Source organism: Phalangium opilio, unplaced genomic scaffold, assembly GCF_054372755.1.
Source record: "Phalangium opilio isolate 3A_F unplaced genomic scaffold, DU_Popi_V2 ptg000002l_1, whole genome shotgun sequence".
NCBI classification, from domain to species: domain Eukaryota; kingdom Metazoa; phylum Arthropoda; class Arachnida; order Opiliones; family Phalangiidae; genus Phalangium; species Phalangium opilio.
Window position 1 is genome coordinate 594768 of NW_028324144.1, and position 26730 is coordinate 621497.

Below are 26730 nucleotides of genomic sequence, written 5' to 3' on the forward strand. Positions count from 1 at the left end.
TTTGACCTTTTCAACTATACGAGGTCAAACTTTCAATTTTCTCGGCGGGAGCTGTTTTCGCGATTCAATACACAGCCCATGGGCTAGCTTAAGAAGAAGGAAAAAAGGGTGGCGAACTTATAGCGAGCGTCCTTGGCCTACTACTACCACTATACCACAAAGAAATGGACATATTAACTTGAAAGTTCAGTCAAAACTTATCAGTACTAAGCTTACAATTGGAAATATTGTTAGAGTTAACGTGTCTGGGTGTATTTCAGAAAAAGGTTCTTTAGCTTTCTCTTCTCGGACACGGGTAGTTTCTCGAAAGAGACGGGGTGTTTTTTTGTAGGTCCTGGCGTACGAGGGCGAAACAAATTTCAACCATTACACACCAATTTCCTTTTTTCTTTGGGCACAAAAATGGCCCGTTGGAATTTTTGGGTTTAGACAACTTAAGTTCAATCGAGAACCCAACTACATAATGGTGGGTGCAGTTTCCGGACAAAATAGAAACGCCTTAACAAGACACGGTTTCCTGGGGGCTTTGGTTGTCTTACCTGGCTCATTGTTGAAACTAACCTTCAGTGACATATTTATTTACCCTTTTTCTAAAAAGGTCAAAGTTCAAGTAGTCACGGGTTCATAAAATCTTTGATTGATAAGGAATTGTTTGCGCAGACGGTTTTATAGGCCTGTTTTACTCTTCAAATAATTACTATCTGACCTTTGGTCCACGGGACCTTCGCCATGTATGCCTTGAAGGGTCATTTCATTCGCGATAAGACAACGCGAGAACAGTTCGTGTTTTTATCGGGTTACGAGTGATTACGAATTAAATGATTCAACTTACCAGTAATCGTTGTATTCGTGCAGACGTCAACGTGCAGGGCGTTGTTGGATGTCCTGCTTGATGCCGTTCTGCACCGATTATGCAAACTGTTGAAGAAGTTTGGCGTATGAGGCGAAGAGTTCCTGGACCTGAGGCGCTCCGAGGACGAGTTGAATAGGTCGCCAATGAGGCTTCCCTTGGCACCCAGTCCTCCGTCCGCGTTGATATCGACTCGATTCCGCGCGTTGACGCGATGCGTGTCGTTGGAAGAGCCGCCGGACACGCTGACCGGGGTCGGTAAAGGCGAAGGCGACGATCGGTGAGGGTCCCGGTTCTCCAGGCGAGCCGCCAACAGGCTGCTCTTACGCGTAATTGGAGCCGAGATCGAAGGCCTTTTATTGCTAACCTGCAACGACAAAAATAACCGGGTCAAGTAAGACACTAGTCATCAGGCTGGATGTACGCCGTGTCTCTTACCCGTAGTTTGGTGTCTGCGTTGGCATCGGGACCACTATGGTCGCTGCTATCTCCGTCGCCATCTTCGTAATTATTCTGAAGTTTATAGTTTTCTTTGTTACAAAGATGGACCTTATGTTGAATGAACTTGACAATGTCAGAAAGGACAAATTCTTTCTGACAAACGCCGCAAGTCAACAGGTCTTGCAGAAGCAAGTCGGCATCCGCTTTATTTAAAAAAAAAAACAAGGAATAATATTTAGTAATTAATTTAAATAATTAAAAGTACGAAAACAAAGGTTATCTTTCCCAAAATCGAGTCTCGCAATAGCCGCGCGGTACAAGATCTATCACTTGTTTATACACTGTCAACAAACAGATAAGAACTATCTATGCCGCCATATTTTGATTAAGATACTAAAACCAAAGGTGAACTTTGAGTCCAGTCAAGGGTTCAAGTATATTTCAAGCAGTTCTCACTTTTATTTCGGCGCTTGGTTGACCGGTCAAAAAAAAGAATGCTGCAAGATCACCGGTAAATTAACAAGGCTCAATTGCGGAGTTTTTCGTAAGTACAGAAATTTGCGTAACATTTTTCAATATGAATTGGCGAGATAAGTTAAATCGATAGATAAGGTATCTTTAACTAAGGATAAAAGAATCTCCATCTAATTAAAATGTTTTTTCAAAATGTACCAGTAATTGTCTTTCTTGAAAAATTGGAGAGAAACAAATAGATTTTACAGAGCAATTGCATTGTTTTAAAATACTGGAGAAAATATTGAAAAGTATCTAAATAGAAGTTGAATTAAGATTAAACGTTTTTTGGGTCGAGGGGTTCGTTACTGCCGCAACCAAAAAAAAATGTTCAACTTATATTCTATTCTCTTTAATCTAAAATAATTAATTTCGGTGTGATTAGTCCCTCGGTCGCGTTTCAAGGACCAATAGTTTCCCCGATTAACGACAACTAAATTTGGGTAAAAAAAACGTTTGAAAAAACATAATTTCAACGGGAAAGTAGTTTGGGCTTAAAAAGCGATAAAAAATAAATAAACGGACAAAGAAAGACCAAGGCCAGCTCAGGCCGAACTAACAACGTGCGTGAAACGTTGGCTAAGGTCAATAAGAATGCCTGGTTGAATTTAAAATTAAATCCTCATCAGAAACCCTTTCAAGCGTGGGAACATTCCACAAATTTAGCCTAACTAATTTTGAAATTTGTTTATATTGGTAATTGATTGGTGCGAATAATGTTGGTAGAGGTAGACACCGTCGCTACCCTTTATGGATCGCCAAGAGGTCTTTCTTAACTCTCCGGGCATGCGCCCAGTCAGCTATTGTGAAATATCTCTCCTCTCCTCTTCTCCATCATCCTTTTTTCTTTTTTCAGGGGGGGGGGGGGGTTGCCTAGGGGGCGCTACTGGCGTTACAGTTTAAACTTTAAATCGTCCGAAAGTAAGCGGATTCGATTCTCGTGTCACAAACATATTGGTTTTGAATAAACAGTCTGTTTGCGCGCTCGCAAAAAAAATCTGTTTACAAATCGAGTTTAAACCACGTTGCCCCCGAATTTAGGCCTATTTTTGGGGTCTAATACCCTTTTGCAGAAAGAGCGCAGCGGAGCGGCCTTTCAGAGTTGCAAAAGCGATATGAAAATCAAACTATGATATCGTATTTATCTTATCAAAATGTTCCATCTCGACATATTTACCCTTAAAGTAAAACTCAAATAATAAGATTTTAGAGAACCATTTCAGAATTATAGGATTTATATGGTCGTCTATCTATTAAAAGATTTCAAATCTCGTCGAGTTGAACCGTGAGATTGCAGGTGCAAAAAGAGTTATGTTAATATGTAAAAATAAATAATTTTGAAGTCCATAAATTAAGGTAGACCTGTACGATTGGAGTTAGGAGATATTCGAAGCAATTGATTCTAATTCGCCACCCACTAAGAATTAAGTACCGACAGAGTCCGGGGCCACGTATCAGGTACATCTTTTAATATTTGGTAAGAGTATATGGTGGGCCAAACATATCATTGACCTTAGCAGCGTTCAAATTCCCGAGTTTAGGAATTAGGCCTATATCCCGATTTATTAGAATGATAATAAAAACTGTCGGGGGTGTTAAGAAGTAGAAACTGGCGCCTAAACAGTACACGCATGCACACGCTCCACGGGTGGAACTGGAAAGAAACTGATTCTGAACCAAACCGACTTAAGTTTAGTTTTCTCGCCCGCGTTTCTTTCCATCCTAAGGGAAGTCCAGCAGTGAATGAATGATTTTTAAGATTGAATACATTAAAATCGATGTTCTGGTTTAAGCGAGACCCGCGACCTCTCGTTTCACCCCCTCCCCCACCTCCCAAACGTTTTCTGAATATTTTTATAGCGTGCGGAAGTCGGGAAAATTTTTGAAAGTCAAATCAGCTAGCTTTAGAGGACTTTTGAGACGATGTCGTCTTGTCGTAAATAAGGGGCCAAATAGATTATTTTCTTGGTCAAACGACACGTTTAGTTAGATACATCGATAAGATACTTCTATCTCCGATACGGGGAAAAACCAGTAGGGTATAGAAAGATTGAAACTGTCCACCCACTTATCTATAATCCCTTCGGACAATGTGGTTTTCGACATCGCTGCTTCAAATGATTTTCTAAGACTTATTTGGTTGGGAAAATTCTATTTTACACCTTTTACAAAAAGAGATCATTTGAACCCAAAAAAACCCACGCTAATACGCGGGTGGTCACCTCATTTCCCCAAAGGTCAAAGAAGGTCGCTTAAAAATAACCTCCAGTTCTAATCCCTAGCCTATAGATTGATTCACTGACTAAACTCGTAACAAAATATATTTCCAGGATAAAATAGACGTCGATAAAGGCTTGGAAAAGGAGTGTGACAAAACTTGGGGAGGAGGGAGTGACGATTTACGACATAACGGACGGTCACCGGACAATAGAGATGTCCAAAGCGTCATCGTCCGAGCGAGAAAGACAAATGGCCGCCAGCAAAAAACCCGAACCCTGCATGCAGGTAACGTTAAGCTTTCCGCGCAATTTTGAAAACTATATAGTGACAAATTGTTTATCGGGAAAAGGTTATAATGGGAAATCTGACCAAAGTCCGAGGCTTCGTTCTAGACAATCCTCGGAGGGAATGTAGCGCGGTAACTACACTAATCCCCTCTCGGATTAACCGTATTAAGTCGTATTATATCGAACGAGCTCGAGGCCCAAAACTAAATCAAGAGAGGATCAAATTCTATAGGTACATTGTTTTAAGCATCCCCCCTCCTCCGATACACGTCAAAATTGAAAGATTTTCAAAATATTAAGCTTAAGTCCATACTGCCAGGCAGCTCTCGAGGGACCGGAAATGGTATGCCCAAAACGCTACGGATTAAGAGATTTCGGACACCCCTTTCTACAATACCTAGACTGAAAATGGCCAGGCAAAGGCTTAGGCTAGCACCTAACGTAGAAAGCAATTTAAAACCAATAAAATTCAAGCTCCAAAGGGGATTAGAGATTAAATTTTAAAATTACGATGACGATACAACGCGTTTAGACGCAATCTCAAAATGGGTTTGATAAGGCCGCTCGAACTACGAATTTTTAACCCATTCTGATACTGCTACTACTACTTTTAATTCGACGTAAAAATTAATCCGTACTAAATTAAATTTATTCGCGTATATGGCAACCTTAGTATGGGTCGAATTTAGACAACAGAAATTTTAATCCACTCTTTGAAAAGAACAATATATCTACCTTTCATGTTGACAAATCCATCCAAAATTTCACAACACGATAAATAATTAATTTTAAAAGATAATCACTGAATCACGCACGATGGCGTGACGTCATTCGTGTGTCCAGTTGTTTTTAGACAACGCCACAGTAAATAGTTACTGAACTCGCGAGCGCGAATGTTGTTAACCGGTAAGGTACCACCACCGCGAGATCGGCATTCGGCGAAGGAACGCGAAACGTGGTTGGCTTCGAACGAGATGGTTCGGGTCAAACGCGAAGGCTTCTTCTTGTACGGATAGTCACGCTTCTTTAGATACGGTACGGACCGAGCTAGGGCCGCAAATCTACCAAAAAATTATTCTTCCCCATCGCGAAGAGGCAAAAGAGAGAGAGAGAGAGATTCTTCTCGGGATGGCGATTGGGGAGGGAGAGAGAGAGAGAGAGAGAACTAGCTCTTCATCCCTTTCGGATTTGACCCGAACTGGAATCAAACTTGGGTAGAGGAGGTCAGAGGTACGGAACGGTAGGTAACCGTACCTAGGAAACCCCTCAACAAAAAAAGGTACACCCCTGTGTTCTCTACTATCCTCCGTAAAGGGGGGATGATATCCTAGTATAAGGGGGGGGGGAATATTTCGGTGGTCCTTATAGGGCAGTATGGTAATTTTCGGTTGTTGCGGACCCGGAGGACTTTTTCGTTCGTTCCCGAGTTGTTCGACAACGCTATGCGGATTAACTAAACGCTTCCGTTTTTATATACAGTTTTAATCCTGAAAATTTTCTTATCTTAAATTTTAAGACGATTTTCGATTTTGTGTATCGGGGGATAAAGACCGATTCGAGATGGACTGAAGTCCGATTTGACTGAGAAGTCGCCGCCCAAGTTGTTGAAGGGTTTCAATATTGCAATATATCAATAATGGGTTTTTACAGTCATTACGGGGGACATTTGTTATCCAAATCGCGAACAACTTGGCCCGTTACTCATACCAACCAAACTAAAAACGCGCCAGTATCATTCAATCTTAACACTCGATTATACCGATTGTTAATGGACTATTTCGATTGAATTTCGCGAGATATTTCAAACTGGACTTAGGCGCGAAGGAATCTGAGTAAACCGTCAAACTGAAATTCTACCAGAGAGTTAAAGGGGGGGGGAACAGATTTCTAGAAACAATTACAGAAATTTTCCATGTAAAAAAAGGATAATAAAGTCCGCGCAATGCGGGCTAGAGAAGGAAGCTTGAGCGGCCGTCCAATCAGAAGGCAAATGAATAGAGTTAATTTAACCAACCAAATGACTGGCTTTTCTTCTATAGGAAAGGTAGATCGTCTTTTCTATTCTTTTTACTGTAAATTAAACCCGTTTTGCGTGAACCAGTCCTTAAAGAAGCCACCCCCGAATATCTTAAGACTTAAAGAGAGAGAGATGAAGAGGGGGGATAAAAATGGGTTGGGTGGGGGGGGAATGTTAGAAGCTTTAATAAGTTTGTTAGCTCCCGTGGTTTGTTGAAAAATAATCCAGCTCGAAAAACCTGTCAAACATCATTATGCCACCCAACCAACCCACTTTTTACAAAACAGAGATATATTACATTACTTAATGATACAAAACATAACATAACACCCGATCAATTGAGGTATCAATGATAAGGTGTTGCTTCAAATTAAATTAATATTGGCCATCTTTTTTTTCTCTCTCTCTCTTTCTCTGTTTACTTGGGAACGCGTTGTCACGACACGCGTATCACATCACGACCGAGGGGTCCTGGCCCAATTAAGATTCGTTTTTTTTTTAACTTTGGTCCGATCGGTATATCTGTTTCGCATCATCGCTTAATTGTCCTTAAAAGATACCTCACTAACAAATAGTACTATAAAGAAATCCACCCGCATCTTAGAGAGAGAGAGAGAGAAAAGGTCAAACCGCCCACTTTGCCCCCGTGGTAGTATGATGGTGTAATTTTAAAATAGGAAACGCCTTACGTATATAACCCTATAGATATCGGGAATAATTCCGTATTTCCAAAGTGATTCCGAAGACACAGGTACCACGTAGCCACGAGTACGCATAGATAATTGACCCCCCGTATAACAACTTTTAACCCGTCTAATAATAATTAGGGGGTATATTATTTAGCAAATGGTTGCGTGTTTAACGAGTTAGTTTCGTGTCGTGCTAGTATACACTCTGAAATTCCTCAATCTGTTTTTTGGTCGAAACTTAAGGCATCTATATTGTCATACATTAGCCTATTTAGGAAATAAGCTGCAGTTTTATTGTCATTTGCACGGACGAACGAATCCGTACAAAGACAAAAAAATACATTTAACGCCACGCCAAGTGTTATTTATTCGTTGACACTAACTAAAACTTGCATGGAAAAGACTCTTCCAATTTATTAAGGCAATGAATGAATGAATGAAGAAAAACGATATATTTTGTCGAGGGAGCTAGTGCGATACGGTTGACCAGACCGAAAACATTGCATTTCTCTTCGCTCGCTCGATCCTTCTTTTAAATGTCTTTATATTTAAATGTTTTTGTTATTTTGCGGCGGCGTTTCCCCCCCCCCCTAGCTTATTCCACAGGTAAGTAAACACCCGACTAGCAGCACCTTTGCGCTACAATGATTTTATTATTGATCGCCAATGACCCTATAGTGTCTCTCCATATTCCCAGAGGTTACTTGGCATACTCGCATAGTATGCCGACTGTATGATTTAATATTGTCATTTCAGGTATGGATAGTTTTCACACATGGAGGATTCATACCATTTACACCAGGAGACCGGGCTACCTGGAGGACAAAAGCAGGGGGACGGGTTTTTGTCCTCCAGGTAGCCCCCGGCCTCCTGCGGTAAATGGTATGAATCCTCCATGCGTGAGCGAAGTTCTAGATGAAACTCAAATTTCCTGACTATTCCATGACCTTTTTAACCCATTTTTAAAATCCCTGACTTGACTTTAACCAAATATTTATTATTTAATATTTCTACCCCTGCCCTCTTTTGGTCTTTAAATAATAATTTTAAATAACCAATTTAAACTTAAACCTCAATTAACTGTCGTGAAAATGAAACTGGCGTGTAATTTTTTTAAACCGGAAAAGGAACTACCACAACCAGCACGAGCGTGTAAAGTTGTTTGGGGTCATTGTATCTGTCGCTAAGGTGGCTCTCAGGTACCTGACACCGATTGGCTTATAGGTAAAAACGCTCAAGACTTAAAAAAAAATAGAAAAAGAACTTAATTTTCTTCACACCCATTACCGAAGAGGTAGAATGGAACAGAACAGAACCACTTCCCTAAATATTTCAGTTCTTTTTTTCTCTTTCTCTCTCTCGCTGTATCTTTCCATGGTAAGAAGATAGTCACTAGGCGTAAGTATCTCCTAGTAATTAGCCCCTTTTACTACACTCGGTCCACTCCCCTTGGGCTATTACGTTAATTCCAACACAAGTTATAACTATTTTAAACTCGACTTAAATTCTTTCAAATGCTGTAGAGGTCAAATACGAATTCGAATTCGTGTGTGGTCAAACATTCTTACTACACAGTACACAGCGAGCTATAAAGTTACGAACAATTTTACAACAAAAAGGTTACAAAGTTTACGTGGAAATAGTTCAAAAGATACGATGTTTTTGGTATTATCAGAAATGAAAAAAAAGACCAAGCTAATTGGTTGCCAAAAAGGTTTTCGGACAAAAACGTACGGAAAAGGACACCGTGAAATATTACAGAGAGAGGATGTTCAATTTTGTTGTAAGGTATCACAATTGTATCAGCGTAAACGGTGCCAATGGTTATTGCAAAATGAATGCGAGCCTTTTAACAATAAACGCCTCGAAAATATAGCCCAAGTTGCAAAGTGACAAACACTATTCATAAATCTCAGCCTTGGAACAAATTTTAAAAGCACTTTTTCCACAATATATCACTTATGAAAGAAGTAGAAGAAGAATAAAAAGGGAAAGGACCCGATGGTGGATGGACGTTTTGTCCATTTTTTCGGCCCGATACCTCCCTCCCATAAAATTCCAAAACACTTAAAAGAGATAAACAATATTTCAAAGTGTACATATATATTGCCATAAAAATGGCCGGAGAGATAAAACTTTGATCCTCTACACTATATACTGTAGCCATACAAAAACCCATAAACTGAAGTAAAACCGTTAGGTTAACCATATAGAGGTATCAAGAGTAAATGTAAGCCCAATTCAACCGCTAGCTATCCCAAACTGATTTCAGTTTTTAGTATTCCGTTCGATTCAGTTCAGTTCAGTTCCAAACCCGTCCCAAGATACTCTAATAACAAAATACTGGCAACACTATCTAGCCCCCTTCAGCGAGCGCGATTTAAACATTTTAAGAGTGTGTGTCTTCAGTGATATCACGTTACTACACCACGTGATCATTATATATTTTTGGAATGTTTTTCACTTGCCTCGAATAAGTCGATGTTCACTTCCTCCGCGGTGAAGGAAGAACTTGTGAAACTTGTGATGATAAAATTAGGCTACTATATTTCTATCTAAAACGAAAACAGTTTAGTATGACTTTAAAATAAAGCAGGTGGGCCCCCAAGAACGTTTGAAGACGGCGAAAGATGCCTCCATAAATAAAAGGGATAGCTGGCACCCGTTTTATAACGTTTTTACAGGCGTGTCCATTCTCATTTGGGTTTTTACGACCGCTCGCGCACGGTCAAGAATGGACCCGGGCCGCCGCCTAAACAGTAGCGGCATACTTGACTTTTATCCTTTTTGACAAAAGCAAAGTGAAATTAGACCCCCTTAAAAAAGGGACCTTTTTTTTTTCGCCGAGAGGAGCGCCACTCCAACCCGCGTATAAGACCTCTTTGTAATAAATATGTGGATTTAACGGCAGAGTGAAATGGCTAATCGGTTTAAACTGAAAGGTCATTTCATTCTCCCTTCAAAGAGATAGATTACAAACATGGAGGATTCATATCAGAAGGCCAGGCTACCTTGAGGACAAAAGCAGACGCGTTTTTGTCCTTCAGGTAGCCCGGCCTCCAGGTGTAAATAGTATGAATCCTCCATGTGTGTAAACTATCCATGATTGCGAAACTAATTATTTAAAAAAGATTTAAAGATAGAAATGTAAAGGGAAATGTGAAAGTAAAGGGTTAAAATAAATAAAAATATTCCTTACTACTGTCGTTCATAAATGGGATCCATGATAATATGTTGAATAAAAACTGACAAAACACTAGCCACTTGTCGTATTCGGAAGACAACAGATTTTCCCTATTCAGAATCATTTTCAATATTTACTATTAATTATTAATTGACGTTCATAATTAAAACAGGTGCGGCCGATAGATAGCCTGAAGTACTTTCTCGCACAAAATAAACTGACCAAAACAGGCAGTTTACATTATCGGCTTATCATGGTCTATATTATCTCGAATCTTGCCTAATATTCATGTTGACATTTGAAAGTAAAGAAAAGATACACGGTATCTATAAAAAACATTACCCAGCTGAAATATTCGGAAGACAATATAGATTTTCCCAATTCAGAATCACTTTCAATATTTACTATTAATTGGCTTTCACAATTAAAACGGGTGAGGCCGATAGCCTCAAGAACTTTCCCGCAAAAAATAAACTGACCAAAACAGGCAGGTTCAGGTATCAGGTCTATATTATCTCGAATCTTGCCTAAAATTCATGTTGACTTTTGATAAGTAAAGAAAACATTCGGACAATGTCATTTTGAAGGTAGATAATTTACACACATGGAGGATTGATACCATTTACACAGAAACCCGTTTGCGTAAACTATACATTATCTTCAAATCTTTTGTTGTTTGAATTTAACAAACAAAAATACAAATAAACAATGAAGCCGCAGCTCCTAATCCCGCGTGTAATTTATGGAACAGTCCATTCCGGAGTCAGGACCCACGGCGTCCCATGCACACTATGGAGCTAGAAGATGTCCCCTCCGTTCTTTCTTATAAACTGAGCAGCTCATCGCGAGAACTTGAAGTGGGTTTTTTCCCTGAAATTCTACGGCGATGAGTCGCAGAATGCGTCAAACGAAGCCCTCGTATTAAAATTGGACGATAAGTAGACTATATTCTTGGAGTGTCCTTTGCGTTTCCCATGACTCTCCAACGGACAAGGGTTAAGTATTTTTCCGTTTAAAAGGATGACCTCACGCGCCAGTCCTCCAGAAAAACCCCGATTGAAAAATAAAAACTCGGAAAACTTTCCACAACAAATACGGTGCTGGTACGGTCTTTGGTAGCAGCGTCTAATTTACCCAAAAACCAGAGGAAGAAATATCTCGATAATCTTAGAGTGCCGTTTCCACAAGACGAGTGTTTTCGTCCAGATAAAAAAGGAAAAACCGGGCGAGAGGTCCGCGTCCCCAAAAAAATGTCGAAAAATAAGCGGCTCTAGAGGTTAGTAACTCGAAAGACCCTTCACAACCATATTTGACCTTTAAACTCGTACCACCAATCCTATCCTTCAATCTTCTCGGAGCCTCAAAAACAAGTCCAACGCACGCCCGGCTGCGATACTCCCGGATGCATTCTAGCCAGCCCGTAACCTTTTGACCCCGACTAAGTCCCCCGACAACTGACCTTGCTTGGCTTTAGGGTTATTTTTTCCATTTTCGGTTGGTTCGTCCCGGGCCTCAATCTCACGGACCGTGTGTAACGAAAGAATTAAGAGGACGGGCCTAAAATGTACCCGAACAACAAGAGGCCGCAAAGTGTAGCGGGAATTCCCGTCCTACAAAATAGCCGCAAAGTCCGTGTCGAGATGATCGCCCCGATCTAAAAGTAGAGAGATTCCTAGGCTTTGGACCAGGGGCGAAATTCGGGGTGAACTCTATCTAATAAAGGGGATTTTTGGGGGTTGAACTTTGAGGCCACTCACCATGGCGGGAGGGACGGGGGGAGAGCGGTGGCGAGAAAAGGCAGCGGAAAAAAAGGGGGGCCAGGGTTTTCGACGCCGAAGATGTTTGTTTGACCCCTGAAAGTTGACCCCCCGCTTTTACAGAGGCTAGCTTCCGAAGAAAGAGAGAGATTCCAGTAAAAAAATAAAAGTCGGACCAAGTTGTTATCGCCGCCAAGATTCCGGGGGCCAGTTTGGTCCTTTCAAGGGAGACTTAAACCCCGAATATTTTCATAGCCATAATATCGATACTAAAATATAATAATTCACCACCGTCCGTCCCTCCGTCCGTCTTGGAGAGGGGAAGAGTATACTTAAGAGTTCCCAGTCCGATGGCCAAAATTATAGTTTTCGGCGAACTTCAAATGACCTTTCTTTTTTTACAAGCATCGGGTCAGTATTTTTGGAAATTTAAAGCTAGGCAATCCTAGATAGGAGCGGTAGAAAATGACACGGCCAAGTGCAATTTACAAGCTATTTTTCGCTAGTGGGGTCTAAATTTCATAATGGCAGGGGCAAGGTCCAAAGATTGTTTTCTTTATATTTCAACTGAATGCCCTAGCTCTAGGAGGATATCTATGACTATACACAACCCGAGGCAACTTGACTTTCACCGCGGGAACCTTTTAGCGAGTCGTAAAAATAGATACCATTATTCTCCAATTGTATATTTCTTCTACTTCTTCAAGCCATGGCTATTATTCCCAAAAAGATCAAAGTTCCAATTACCGAGCAGTAGAAATGGAAAAAGTTAACCGAGAGGATAGTCACTAACCCTAAATATTTACTGCATGATGACGCGAATCGAGGGATATTTTCCAAACGTTTGGAAAAAAAACCCCGGCCATTTCTTTATTTATATAACTTTCCATGATCGTTTCTCGAACAACAATCCTCCATTAAAATTGAAACGGGAAAACAAACGTATCTCAAAACGGATGATTACCAAGGCTTAAAGAACGATGTTTACTCATTAGTCAGCTAGGGGGAATATCAAATATCAGTTTGTAGTCAAAAGTGGAGGGTTAGAAGGACTATAAAAGCGGCGTGTCTAAATGGAGCCAGCTCAGATTTATTAGCACCACCAAAAAATAAGATAAACCTTTTCCGGTGTTAGCTGGCAGGGCCAACAAGCAAAAGTTCCCCCAATCGCCAGGAAAAACACGTTACGCTTACGCTATAGTAGCAATGGGAAAGAAATAAGATTTAAAATGGCGTAACAATTTTTAAAAAGGGGTTATAGCCGGGCCGGGTTGGGCTTTAACGGGTGTTCAAAGCTCTCCCCTATGCGCCAAAGAAACAGCATTGGGGGGGGGGGGAGAAGAGACCGTGTCTGCTAAGGCGTCTAGGTCACCAGACGTTTCTTGCCCTTTTTTTCATGTCCGCGCGGGGCTATTTCTTATTTACATTCATTCCACAATGTCCCTCTCCTCACCAACACCAATGGGTCCCGGCGCTTTAATCGTTTCCCTAGTCTGCGACCAAAGGTCATCTTAGCTTGCCCCCCCTCACTCCTATGAACTGAAAAAAGTATAGAAAGAAAAAGGAGAACACGTCTAGCCAGATCGAGCCACCAGAAGAACTTCTTCATAACTCCAAAACTGTTGGAAGCGAAAAAAATTAACTTAACCCTTTAAGTGCATGTGTAGTTTGTTCTTTATAACAATAATTTTGTAAATACTCAACTGGCATACGGATTTACCGTGGTTAGGAGGTTATACCACCTAAATCTTTTAATAAAAGATGAAAATGAAAGTCCGAAAATTCTCGCTTGCAAGCACCAGATAATTGAATCCCGTGGAACCAAGAAAAAAATCCATATCCGAATAACTTATCGTTTTCGGAATTAGATTCGGCTTACATTTGATATTGTTGAAAGAAAAAGGAACTGTTTTAAAGAGAGAGCGAGGGTAGGTACATGGTACAACGTAAAGAATGCAATATCCATCATAGAAGACCATGAAGAAAAAAAATGTTTATTCTTTGGGCTCCTGCAAGATTTCTTTTTTATCGACTGAATTTTGTAGTAGCCGGCCGTTATCTTACGATGGTGGTGTTATAAGGAGTCCATTGTGTTACAACACACTCCTTTAACAAATTCTTCCGCGCGGCTCCCAAAACCAAGATAGGATAGGCGGGTCAATTTTATTGGCAGCTTGGAGAAATAGAGAAGCGCCGCGTTATGTATGGGAAAGGTACTTTAAAACTCGTTTCTCAATATAGAGAAAAACGTGGTATCCATAACGCTATAGAGCAGACTAAATTTATCATCACCCTAGCTCGGAATAAACCGTATAATAAACATTTGGTATTTCCGTGGACATGGCGCGTGCGTCATCTCTGCAGGTTAATTACCAGAGCGATTACGCGATGACGAGGGTTCAAGTATTTTGATTAGTGTAGGCAGGCATGCATGGAGGGAGGGGGGTTGGACCGGTCACATATTTTGAGGTGGCGTTGTCCCGTTTGGGTTGAAAGTTAAAAAGTTTAGGTGTGCCCTTCTTCTTGGTAAATAGTTAGGGGCGACACTAATCGTTAAGTAAAAAAAAGAAACCAACGCGTACCTAAACATTTTTGGGAGTTGAGCAAGAAAGAAAGAGCTGCAGTTAGGAGTCGGTGATGACCCCGGCAAAGAAAAAAGGTCACAAAGAGTAGTCAAAGCCCAATTCCACTCCACGCCTAAACAAAAATTTCAAACATTCTCTGTCTCTAGTCTTAGCCCTTTTCGATGATGTATAAAGGGAAGATAGTTTTGTACCAAGTTTTAATTGCGGTTCGTTTTAGAGGCGACCGCGTCGAGTGGGTGCTTCTCGTATATATAATTTAACCATGTCCTATTTTGGGGTCAGGATAATTTCATAATTTGAAGCTACCAATGCATGCATGCGTGCGAGAGTAATAATTATTATACGCTCGAGGTTTTTATTACGCCGTTGTAAAGTGGGCAGTTACAGTCGTAATTTACATAATTACAACCACTCCCATCTCTTTCTGTCTAGAGATAAGGAGATAAATTTGAATCAGGTTTGCGGTTTGATACAAATTTTCTCCGATGGATGGCGGATTACTTTGAAAGAGATTGTCGATAGACTCGGAGAGAGAGAGAGAGAGAGAGAGAGAGAGAGAGAGAGAGAGAGAGAGAGAGAGAGGTTGGGCGAGAGCCCAAGTTTAGTCGTCCGCGACGCGATTGATGGTGTTTTGATGGGCGGCAATCAGCGGTGGCGCTGCGGGCGCCCATCCAGCTACGTACGGGAACCTCGGACCAACTATCCTCTTCCTCGATGGGTCCCTGAGTCGCGGAATCAACTCTCTCTCTCTCTCGGCAGTACGTACGCGTTCTTGACAGCTTATACTCCACGCCGTAACATTTTGAAAAGGCACAAACCTTTAACAACCTAATTAACCGTCTTTTAAATTCATTGTTAATTAGGTATAGGCGAGTTTGAATTAGCTCCGCGCCATATCCATCTTTGGGTATAGTTTTAAATACACTCATTATAAAAACCCATCCAATTTTAGGTTAGGATTTCGAACCAATAGAACGACTCCATGTTACCTCACAGCTAATGTACATCGTCAACTTAACCATCTACCGTTTATTCAACTAAACCGCTATACAAAATCAGTGGTACTAACGCTACGACGTTAATATGGCGTTTAGAAACACTTGGGGGAGGCAAAAAAAAAAATGGAGAAAGAACCCGTGAATTAACACTTAGGCATTCAGATAGCATGATATCTCCCGTTGGAAGGAGGAGGATCGAGGTTGAGGAGAGGAAAAAATGGAAAAAAATTGTACTCCCAACACGTCATTTCGAATATATATGTATCCTCCCTCATATCCATCCAAGGGTTTAGTTCGTACTACCCTAGATAGTCGATATTAAACCCCAGTTATCATCAATACTAAATCCAATACGAACTCAACCATATAAGAGCACTTGGATGTATGTAGGAAAAATAAAACGCAAACCTAACCATGAAACAAAATTCCATTCTCTCTTACGAACTTACGATACTAACATGCACTCCTATCGAATGATTTCTACAGAATATTCTACATTATTCTTGGATGAAATGTACAAATTCTTATGAAATATATATATTTGTGTCGTTTCACATATCCTAAAGAGGACCGGGTGAGATGGGAGGGTGAGAGAAAAATGGGAAAAAATTGGGATTTCACTCTCTCTCTCTTTTTTTTTCTCTCTCTCTCTTCAGGGGCGAAAGGAAAAGTATGGGAAAAAGCTGTGTGTGGGGGGGAGGGGGAAAAAGGAATTGATTTTGACATTAATTGCGCGTCTTGAATTCCTCTCCCTACCCTTTTTACCAATCTGAAATGTCTCGCGTTTCTTCCGACGTGATCTCTTTTTTTATCTCAGGAATGATTCTACCAAGATTAAAGATGAAAAAAAAAACGGAGAAATGATCAAATCCATATATCCTTTATCCATCCTACATGTTTGAATACGTTAGAAGCTCGGGATGAAGCCTTAAAGATGCCGTATGATCCTTGTTAATCCCTATTCACTTTTACCAACATGGACAGAGATGGAATGGAAGAGCAGAGGAGAAGAGAGGAAATGGGGTTCTTCTCTCGTTTTTCGAATTTGTAATAATAGGCAAAGAAAAAAAAAGAGCTCGATCAGATATTCGTTGGGATGAGGAGAGGGATGGTGGTATTTGTTCCTTATCGAGTTTTCATCTTTAATACGAGTCGTCACGCGTAAACCAACAAACCAATATTGTCCGCCTACAACCCAAAACTATTCTTTTATTCCTTTCCTTCCTTAAGGAAAAAGGAATCTATCGTTGCCCAATACACCCCCCTTCCCCCTTGCCCCCACTCGCTTTCCTTAACGTTTCACTTTAGGAGACACCGAGAAAGAAATAAATAAAAAAGATCTGGAGGAAAATATGGATGCTCTCTTCTCCAATTTCGATTTTTGATTCTATTTTTTATTTTATTTTATTTCAGATTCGAGTCTTATTACGAAATATTTAGAATTCTCCCAAGAAATATAAAATAACACAAACATATATATTTATAGAAAGAAATGAACTTTTCAAATAGATTATTTTAGACAAAACCTCGCGCAAAAAATATTCCTTAAGCCTAATTTTAAATTTGGCGCGATTTGTCTCGTGGATTGATTATACGTAATACCACGTGCTTTTAGTTTTGAAATTTCTGGACTACACGTGATTACGAATACTTTAAGAAGACCAGGACAAAATCTCGCGCCATAATATTCGCTAAGCCTAATTTTAAATTTGGCGCGATTTGTCTCGTGGATTAATTATACGTAATATCACGTGCTTTTACTTTTGAAATTTCCCGCCAACACTCGAGTTACAAATACGGTGTAGGCTAAACGACCAACTAGCTATCACTGGAGAACTTTTTATCTTATTAGCACGTTAATACTTGTTATTATTATTAGGTCATTAAACGTTGTCGATAAGCGTGTATCTAAAACACGTTACCTTACAAGTTGGGGGTGTAATATAGTTATCACGGGGCCCCGGGGGTTTGGGTTCTTATAGAGGTATGGATTACCGTTACGACGCGTCTAATACCTGATGACAGTAAGTTGAAGCGATAGCGTCCGGGATATTGCCAGAGTAAACAAAATACTTTAGGGGGCCGTCCGTTAGATAGCCCCATTACGGGAATAGACCCCCGGCCGCCAAGAAGGGAAGGGGGTTACGTAAACTGACCATACCTATAGCCTAGCGCCGCGCCGGTCGATTCAATCAGGATGTTAGAGATGCAAAGGCCATTAGGGAACGACCAGCATGCACAGCAGCACCCGAGAGTCCATCCTAAATCGAAGCCTATATAGGAAGCGCGCGCCTTAGCCTAAGGAAAACGGGGCCTCGATATCTAGGCTCGATGCGCGGGGAGGGGTTCTTCGGACCATTACCGATGGGCTTTTCATCATTATTCCCTGGCATGGTCTCAGGGTCTTGTCCAGCAACGTATTGTCCATTTTCCTTCTTAGCGAGAGCGGGAGATAAATGGATATTATCTCCGTAACCTTTTTGCGTCAACGACACTGACCTGGCACCGAAGACAAAGCCTCGGTGTCTTAAGCTTCCCGGAGAGTATGGACAAGTACGTGGCGACAAGGGATAGCCAAAAAAGGTAAGAAGTCGTCAGCTTTACCTAAGGCCGAGAAAAAGCTATCTCTTTATATGATAGGTAAACGCATTAACGTCACACGTCATAAAGGCTCCCCAATGGAAGATCTTTAGCCATACCAATGACTTTATCTCAATTACCATATAGAGAGTCCCGAGATATGTCTAAGCTGGTCCTTGGAATACCTTAAGATTTAATCACCGTTCTCAGAAGTAAAATCTATTTCCAACTACTACGATGCTGCATCGCGGCGGGTCAAATTTAGCCAAGTCAAATTGAACAGCTGCTCGCCCATTAAAATAATATAGCTACCATTCTACGCGATGGTATTTTACTGCCAGAAGTAAATAACTCGCGGTATAACAACGACTACAAAATAAATAAATATTTGTTTATAGTCGCCAATAGAGTAATTTCGGTTGAGAGGGGGAGTGAACTGTGTATCCCCTACGTTAGGGGCAACTTTGTACTAGAGAATACTATTTGCCCCCGGAAGGGAAGGGGAGGGGGGATATCACTAAGGTAAGAGATAGAGGGTTATGACGTTGCCGTATATGTGAAAGAAATTACTCTATTAAGAACTTCACTTATTCTAAATTAAATATAACATGGTAGGAAATATTTATAATAATATCTTGTGTAATTGAGGAAATACATTTACTTCCTGGCGTAATTTACTTCCGAAGACCCAGCTCTCCTCACGCGAAGATTTTTTTCCTAAGAAGCCAGAGACGAGTTGAGCCATTGGAGAGAGAGAGAGGCCCCGCGTGGTCCTCCGTTTCGAAATACACACAAGTTTCGTATTTTACCCCTCTCGGGTACCTCACTAGCGAGCAACGTCGCTAAAATTAGGCCATGCGCCGCTGAAAAATCCAGAGCACCGTTCTCTCTCTTTCTCTCTCTCTGGCTTGTGGATGTGTGGTTCGGCCCATCACGGAACGGGCATGACCGTAAAAAGAGTGGAAAAGCGAAACTGCATCATCCTATAGCGGCGGCAGCATCCTTATCCATCCAGGCTATAGAAGAAGAAGAAGAAGACCGGGAGCGTGGTGGGATCAGGAGAGGAGAGGAGAGTGTATGGCTAGCTAACTCATCTGCCTGCCCCATTCCTTCCGGCTATATTTAGAGAATTCCCCCGCGCCGTATACCAAACCAACGCGACTCTAGCTGTGCCTGTGTGTGTTGGATCCCTTCTCTTTTAAAAATGGACACGCTACTATCACTACAAGATTCATTCCTCTTCGTGGAACCGAGTATAGAAGGAGAAGAAGAAAAAAATTAACTCCACGAAGTAAAGAGTGACGTCATGCCTTTTTCCAGCTACAAGCAGCAAGCGGGAGGTCGGCTCCAAGCCTCCAACTGAAGACCCTTTCCTTATTTGGTTACGAGTTAAGCCTAACATAACGACACCCCTTTTCATCGTATTAACTAACATAAGCCTAACATACTTTGAAAATAATAATCTAGTAAAATTAGTAATGTAATTAAACTAAATTGGAATATATAAGTTAGCAAAATCTTAATTCAATTTAAAGGGATACTTCACTAATCGATAATATCAATAAGAACTCTCCTAAAAGTTTGGTACATTCCCCATAAAAGTTCGAAGGTAAAACGTAAAAAAAACAAAACTGAAATAAAAAAAGTCAATCGGACCAAGTGACCTCTGGTCCCCAAGAGACAACGGACAGAACAGTACTGCTCTCTTTCTACCACTACCACCGCCACCATCACCGAGACCAACTTGGAGACTCAATTCCGATCGAGGCAGGTCAGGTACGAAGAGGGGGGGGGAGGGAAGAAGATCACGGGGAACAAATTGCAAGGTGTTTGTCCATCGTAACGTTGGTAGGTAGTGTCCAAAAAGCGAAAATGCCCACAGGAAATAAGCTCGGACGACTACTTTGGGGAATTAACACCGAGTTAAGGCCAACGGAGCGACTCCACTCCGTCCCCGATAAAACCTACCGGGCAAAGATTAGGGGGGGGGCGGTAGATGGGGGGATTTTATTCGATAGGTCCGAAAAAGGTCGCGTTCGCATTTCGTAATAAAACTTTAAATTTTACCCAACGGAAATTATTGGTCTCACTGTTCTTGGGGGTCAGGGACATAGCGCGAACAAAGCCTTCAATTTGTTAGTATGGCCGGACACATAGGTATAGATAATATAGCCGGGGGTTTAGAAGGACGAGGGGGGGAGATGAGGTGGTTACCTCTCAGGGAAATTTGAAATGGTTCGTCCGCTTGGTGGCGCGGTGAATTTACCATCTTCTTCTTCCATAGCAGTACTTAAGAGGATGGAGGGAGGAGGGTGTTGGTAAGCCTTAAAAGTAAGGCTGACCCTCGTCGATGGCCGAGCGGTGCCGCTTCAAACAGGAAGGAAGCCAAATGACGGACAGGAAATGGGGAAAGAGTCATTACTGACCCCCGGGTCGACCTTAAACCCCCCATTTTAAAGATACGACCCCCTACCTCCCCATACTGTCCAAACTGACTGACCACCCAAGGAATATAAATTTCTCCCGAAAGTGGACCGGGGCATTCTAGAGGTCAAGAGGATATATATATAAAAATCTCTAGGGTAGAGTTTCTTGCCCCGAAGCTTGGCATGTTTGGTTGCGAGTATATGTGACCTTCCTCAAAAATATATTACATTTTTTTTTCTTCTTGAAGATATTAAAATATTATCTTAGGTTAATCTTTATGGTAATATATGGATGAAGAGTCGCTCGCTTAAAGTTGAAAGACCCGCCGAGGGTTGTCCACGATGTTAACTCGAATATAGTACAAGGCCCGGATTACACATTGACTACCACCGAAATTACAAGTACATCCGTATTCAAGTTACCAAAGTGGACCACGTGTTCATATAGTAAACCCGAATAGGCTAAAAGGCGAGACTCGAATCTTAAACGCTAAGAAGAGACAACAAACAGTATAATTCGTTTCAGCTGGGTGGACACGGTTCTATTAAAGCTACCGTTGAACTTGCACCCCCGCGTCGATATCTCGACTTCTTTAAGATAATTTCGAACGCCTCTAGAGACATGTAATACTTGGAAGGCTAATTACAATTCAGACGGAATGCATGCTTAAGTTTAAAAGGCGGGATCATATCATTCCAAAGAAACGAAAATTATTCCTCGAGGGTACAAGTCCATGGATGTGGTTGGTAGGTAGGTAAGGGTTGCGCCACGCACCGAGTCTCCGAGGGGCGTTCAGTTGACCCGGGTCAGTTGGCGGGCGTCAAACAGACACGGAATGTTCCCTACTTACTTAAGTTAGAGAGAAAAAAATATTTCAACCTTATTATAGGATTATTGCTAAGCCTTGGTGTAAAGTATCACTGATTCAAGTTACCGCGGATTATGCGAGGAAAGGTTGGTGCTGGTGGTAACCCAAGCCAGCCTTTGATAGTTGTCTAGAGTAATTTTGACGCCACCAATATTCGGGAGCCTACCTGCCGAGTAATCGTTTGTAATAACGAATATCCACCCATTTTTCGAGTTCTTCTTTTTCTTTTTTCTGACTAAAATTTCAACTTTTAACATACCAAGGAAGAATTTCGGAATGCGAGTTGTAAATCCACCCCCTTGAATTTCTTCAAAAAAAAAAGAAGAATAAAAAAGGCGTATTTATGGGCGAGTTACGCAACTACCAACTTAAACGGTGTTATTTTATAAGTATTACGTAGAAATATCGACAGGTTAACCTGCGGACCAAGTTTAAACTTTACATATTTTTAAAACTCGAATGCTAAGCTTGGAGAGAAAAAAAACGAAAATAATTATTTCCAGTGTTTCGAGTGATTGCCGACACGCGTCGCCACTGTATTGTCAACGCAGCCTGACATTTGAAACAAATTATCATTTTTTTCCATTGAAGATGAGAATTAATCTTTAATAGTAGGTGTTAGACTATACTGATAACAACCAGGAAAAAATACCTGTGATTTAAATAGATTCCAAGAAAAAAAATTTTCTCCGAAGTACTAGGAAAGGAAATTATAAATTAATAAAGATTGTTTGATTAACCAAAGGTATTTTGCTGCAAGCCTGAAATATTCCAGGAACATCGAAACTGATTGGGTTTCGATTTCCTTCCAACCCACCAACACAGAAATTTAAAGAGAGAAAGAGAGAAGTAAAGGGTTACAGAGTGTGTGTGTGAGGCAACAGGGCGTTGTTTGAGTCAACAGGTTAAAAGCGCGCGGAGGTCCCTTAGTTTGGTTGCCCGCATCTACCTGGGCCTAGTAGGAGTGAATAAAAATTTAATGAAATTCGCGGCGCGTGCCAACCTCCAACAAACTTAACTTTAACCCCTTTAGGCATAAACACTCGAAAATAATGAGGCACTGACCCCACCGAGAGCTAATTTTTACAAACGCCTTCAAATTAAAACCGAGAGAGAATTAGCATAGGGCCTCCTACATCGATGCACGGGGGTCAACCCAACAAATGAACTCTGCAAGCAACAATATTATTCCCCTCTTAAACACCAGGAATTTTTTAAAAATATTCAACTTAAGTAACGTAACAATAATAAGTATGATGCGAATTTTCTTAAGATGTGATAGATTAATAATAACATATTGATACATTGATAAACCAATTTGAAAATTTCATACAGAGAAACCAAGACACAGGGGCGAGGACTGTCGCCATTGGGGAGGCTAGCCAACTGGCGCTGCCTCTAGCGGCGCTTCTTGGCGAGAGATTGAATAGCCCAATGTCGCCCTGGCCCCTGGTGTCTAGGTTTCTCTGTACGCAACTTCTCTTCGTCACCACAAGTTCATTCCTTCTAGGCTTAAGCTAGTTTATTATTGTTATAGGTTATTTCTATAATTTTTTCACCCCAAAGATAGTGGTTATCTACCTGTTGTTCACCGATAACGTAACGGTAATGTCAAGGTATTTGGCGACCGATTGTCGCTCGGTCGCATTGTACGGGTAGATTATGGGTCCTGGGTTCTTGATCCGAACCACTCTGTAACCAGTAGTGACAGAGAGAAAAATCGCGTCAAGGCGGTAGAGGCCAATGATATTAGGTGAAGGTTTTCCAGGCAGCGCTCGCACAAGTAGCGAACAAGCAAAAGCGGCCTAAACTAAACTGTACAGGTACCTTATATTACGACTAGGGTATGCAAAAAGTAAATGAAAAAAAAGTGGGAGAGAATTAAAGGAGGGGGGAGGTGGTGATACGATCCGACCTCTTTCCGGGCAAGCGTCCAAAGTCCAACGCTTCGGGCCACACAACGACGACGACTATCGCTGTTTGCCAAAGTTAAACAGCCCTAATTCCAACCAACCCAAGATCGAGAGAGCAAAAAAAATCAAGTACAGGTACATTACGATATTCTCTCTCTTAATCGATACTAAACGAGATCGAGATCAAGTACACTTTCGCTTTTAATTCGAGGCAACATTTTTCTTAATTACCTATATTTAATTTAATTTAATTTAATGAAACTAAATATGGATGGTATATAGATAAAATTGTCATCTCTCGAGTAATGCCTCAACTCTCATTACTAATTAGTAATTACACGGTCCATTTTGTGACTCAAAAGAAGTATCGACAATAGATATAGTAAATATAAACAAAGGAGTTTAAGAGAGGAACCCTTATTAGCAAAAAGAACTAAATAATAATTAGAAAATATACAGTAGATGGCGTTCTCGTCATCTTCATGGGTGTTTCAACTTTATATACCAACACAACGATAGCGAGAGAGAGAGAGAGAGAGAGAGAGAGAGAGACATGATGACGTTACGTATAGTAGTAGTAGTAGTAGATTCTCACTTCTCTCTCTCCCTCTAGCGGGCGACCTGTCACTGACCCAAACCACCTGTGCAGAGAGTCCTAACCTCTACAATGCACCGACGCCCAGAAGGGGCGAGGGGGCGAAGGGTAGGGGGGTGGAAGAGACCTGTGGGGGAAAATCGCCCACGTCGTCTCAAATAACGAATGCCTCCTCTTCGCCGAGTACCGAGTTACCAACTCACTCCATCCCAGATAGAATGGAAATTTGTGAGTCGACATAATACAAGTTCTTATATTTACCGCCAGCAGGTGTACCTTCCCTACCGGTGTGTTTATTTACATACCCAAGTAACTAAATAAAATGGCAAACAAACCCAAAAGAAATAAAGAAACGATATACAGACTATAAAAACATAAATCGTATAAATCTCTCCGTGACCTTTCACCCCCCAAATTATAAAATTTATTTTATCCTTCAAGGTATGACGTACATACGTCACCTTATACCTATCCTAAGAAAAACAAATATTAAATACAGGAGAAACCGTAGAGAGAAGACAACAAGGTCAAAGGTCACGACGCTGGGGTAAAAATAAAACTACTCCTTAAGATACGACGTCATTGTACGTGACGTCACATATCGTAAGAGGAATTCATCATCGCGTATCTCTACCCAACATTGCGAAACATTTTCAATAACTGTTATTAGAGATTTTTCAAACATTATTTGGCAAAGAAAGAAAAAAAATTCATTTTGAAATTTCACTCTAAAATTAAGAAAACTAATCCCTTGGGCCAAAAAATCTGGTATTTTCGTGAAGGGGGGGAGGTGGTAAGCATGACCAACCGTTGGGGTAAGTGACTGAGATGACTGAGAGAGAGGAAGAAGGACAAGTAATGAATCTCCCCGCTGTGCATGGTCAAAAAAGATTTTTCGAGCTAGATGAAAATTAAAACCAGGTTTTCTTGATAAAAAAAAATTATTTTGGCCCGCCAGAAGGACAACAATTGGATCGCGTAGAAGATATAGAAGAAGAGGACAATTTTTGGATCGGGCTATCCCACGGAATTTTAGGGTGCGAGAGTTAATAGAACGACAGAGAGGCCCATATAAGGGGGGAGGCAGTTTGTTACCCGGGACATACGTAACCGGACGATGAGATGAGATGGTTAAACCCCCTCGTTTATCTTATAGCGAGTACTCTCGGGGAGTAAATATTTTAAGACGCCGAACCACCTCGTCTCTTAAGTTGTCCGGGCCAGAAATTCGAAAGGGGCGAATGTAAAAAAAAAACGGGCAGTAAGTACTTAGAGAGGAGAGCGGGCGAGCAGCGTAGCCTGTAGGTCGTTCGCCTTTGCCCCACTCGTATAAACCAAGGGAGAAGAGAAAAACTCCAGCCAGTTACGCGAGACATTGTACAAGACTGGCCCCACCGCCGAAAAAAAAAAAATATCTCGCCAGTCAGCCACTGAGGTCAACGGGGTCAAATAGTGCCAGGCTACGTAGGTCGTGCACCTCTCTCTTATACACCAAACCATGGGAACCAAAAGCAACGTGGTTGTATCACGAGGTCCTTTTTTTCTCGACCTTTATTTTCTTCTCCTAAGATACAGACCGACCCACGCGCAACGCTAGTTCTGGCTGGCTGGGGGGGAGACGGGGTCAGAGGTCAAGACGGTAAAGGGGATAGTTGCCGTCGAGCGTGACGCGATAGGGAACACGTGACACGATGCCAGGGTAAAAACAAAAGTTTTTCTAATAAGATACATTCGCCAGAAAACAACTTGAAAAACGGTTTTTTATTTTAAATAAAAACTGGGCTAATGAATTTTTTAACTTAAAAACTAGGTATTTTAAAATTGGCGCATTATAATAATAAATTTGACCTCACGATTTGTTTGTTGTTCTTCATTTTTATTTAAACACGCGCGGAAGGATGTTTTCTTAATAATTCTACTAAAAATTATTAAGAACTAGGTTTAGGAACAAAATAATAATAATTATAATATTAAAAAAATTCCTAATTTTAAGCATCATTTCGTGATAATAAAACAGTGGGATGGGACACTTATTAAAACGTTATTATAAAGAATTAAAAAATAAAAACACTTAATATACTTTAAAATTTCGAGTTATAAAACACTCTCGAAAGTGAAATTAAATTTTAAAATATTTATTTTAAAAAATCTTCAATCAATCGAGTCCTCAAAAAAAATCTTAAAATTTAATTTTAATTTTAAGTATAAAATATCTAAAGAAATTTAATCGCCGTCCTCAATAAAACTCTTATTAAGCTAAGCCTAACTCTAACTCTTTTCTTTATGGCAAGGGGATCGAAAGTACAGAACCTAAATAACAATAATAATAATAATAATAATAATAATAATAATAAAGTTAAGCTTAAGTTGAACGTTTAATTTCGTGTTTTGGTAAAATAAAACAAACTTAAAATTGTGCATCTTTCAAAAGTGATATTACAATTTTGAATCGGCCCTTGTGTTGTTTATTCTGTAAAATGTTTTCGCGAGGAAACAATAAGCTGTACGCATCCTTTTCTCTTTCAAAATTTCACTTGATTCGAAATTCAACTCTCAGTGCTGCCGTCGCCGCTTTGTCAAAGAGAGAAAGAGAGAGAGAGGGGAGAGAGAGATGGCTTGACTTTATTCAAACATCAGCCCCGGGAATTGAACATTGTGTTTATTTCTACTCCAAAACAAGCCGCCGATCAATAAATACACCGTTGTTGACGCGCACTTATACCGTAAATATGAAAACGACAAAATACCCAATTCCGCCAATATCACAACAAACTATTTACTAACCCTTCTCCCCCCCTTGCCGGAG

At 40.7% G+C, this 26730-nt stretch overlaps 1 protein-coding gene and 1 long non-coding RNA gene across 5 annotated transcripts in view; one reads left to right on the forward strand and one right to left on the reverse strand.

The window, feature by feature from the left end:
• Positions 1 to 26730, reverse strand: part of LOC149718111 (B-cell lymphoma/leukemia 11B-like) — a 126394-nt gene that overhangs the window by 20755 nt on the left and 78909 nt on the right. For 3 of the 4 annotated variants that reach the window (XM_089867502.1, XM_089867503.1, XM_089867501.1), the window contains exons 3-4: positions 1289 to 1494; positions 833 to 1217 (exon numbers count right to left, since the gene is read on the reverse strand). In XM_089867502.1, the coding sequence (XP_089723628.1) occupies positions 833 to 1217; positions 1289 to 1494 (591 nt within the window). Of the gene's footprint in view, positions 1 to 832; positions 1218 to 1288; positions 1495 to 5046; positions 6043 to 26730 lie in introns of those variants that run through there. The other variant, XM_089867504.1, reaches the window with a different exon arrangement.
• Positions 1776 to 4797, forward strand: LOC149718112 (uncharacterized). Its single transcript, XR_016382662.1, has 3 exons — positions 1776 to 1835; positions 4135 to 4309; positions 4374 to 4797. It is a non-coding gene; the product is annotated as an uncharacterized LOC149718112 (long non-coding RNA).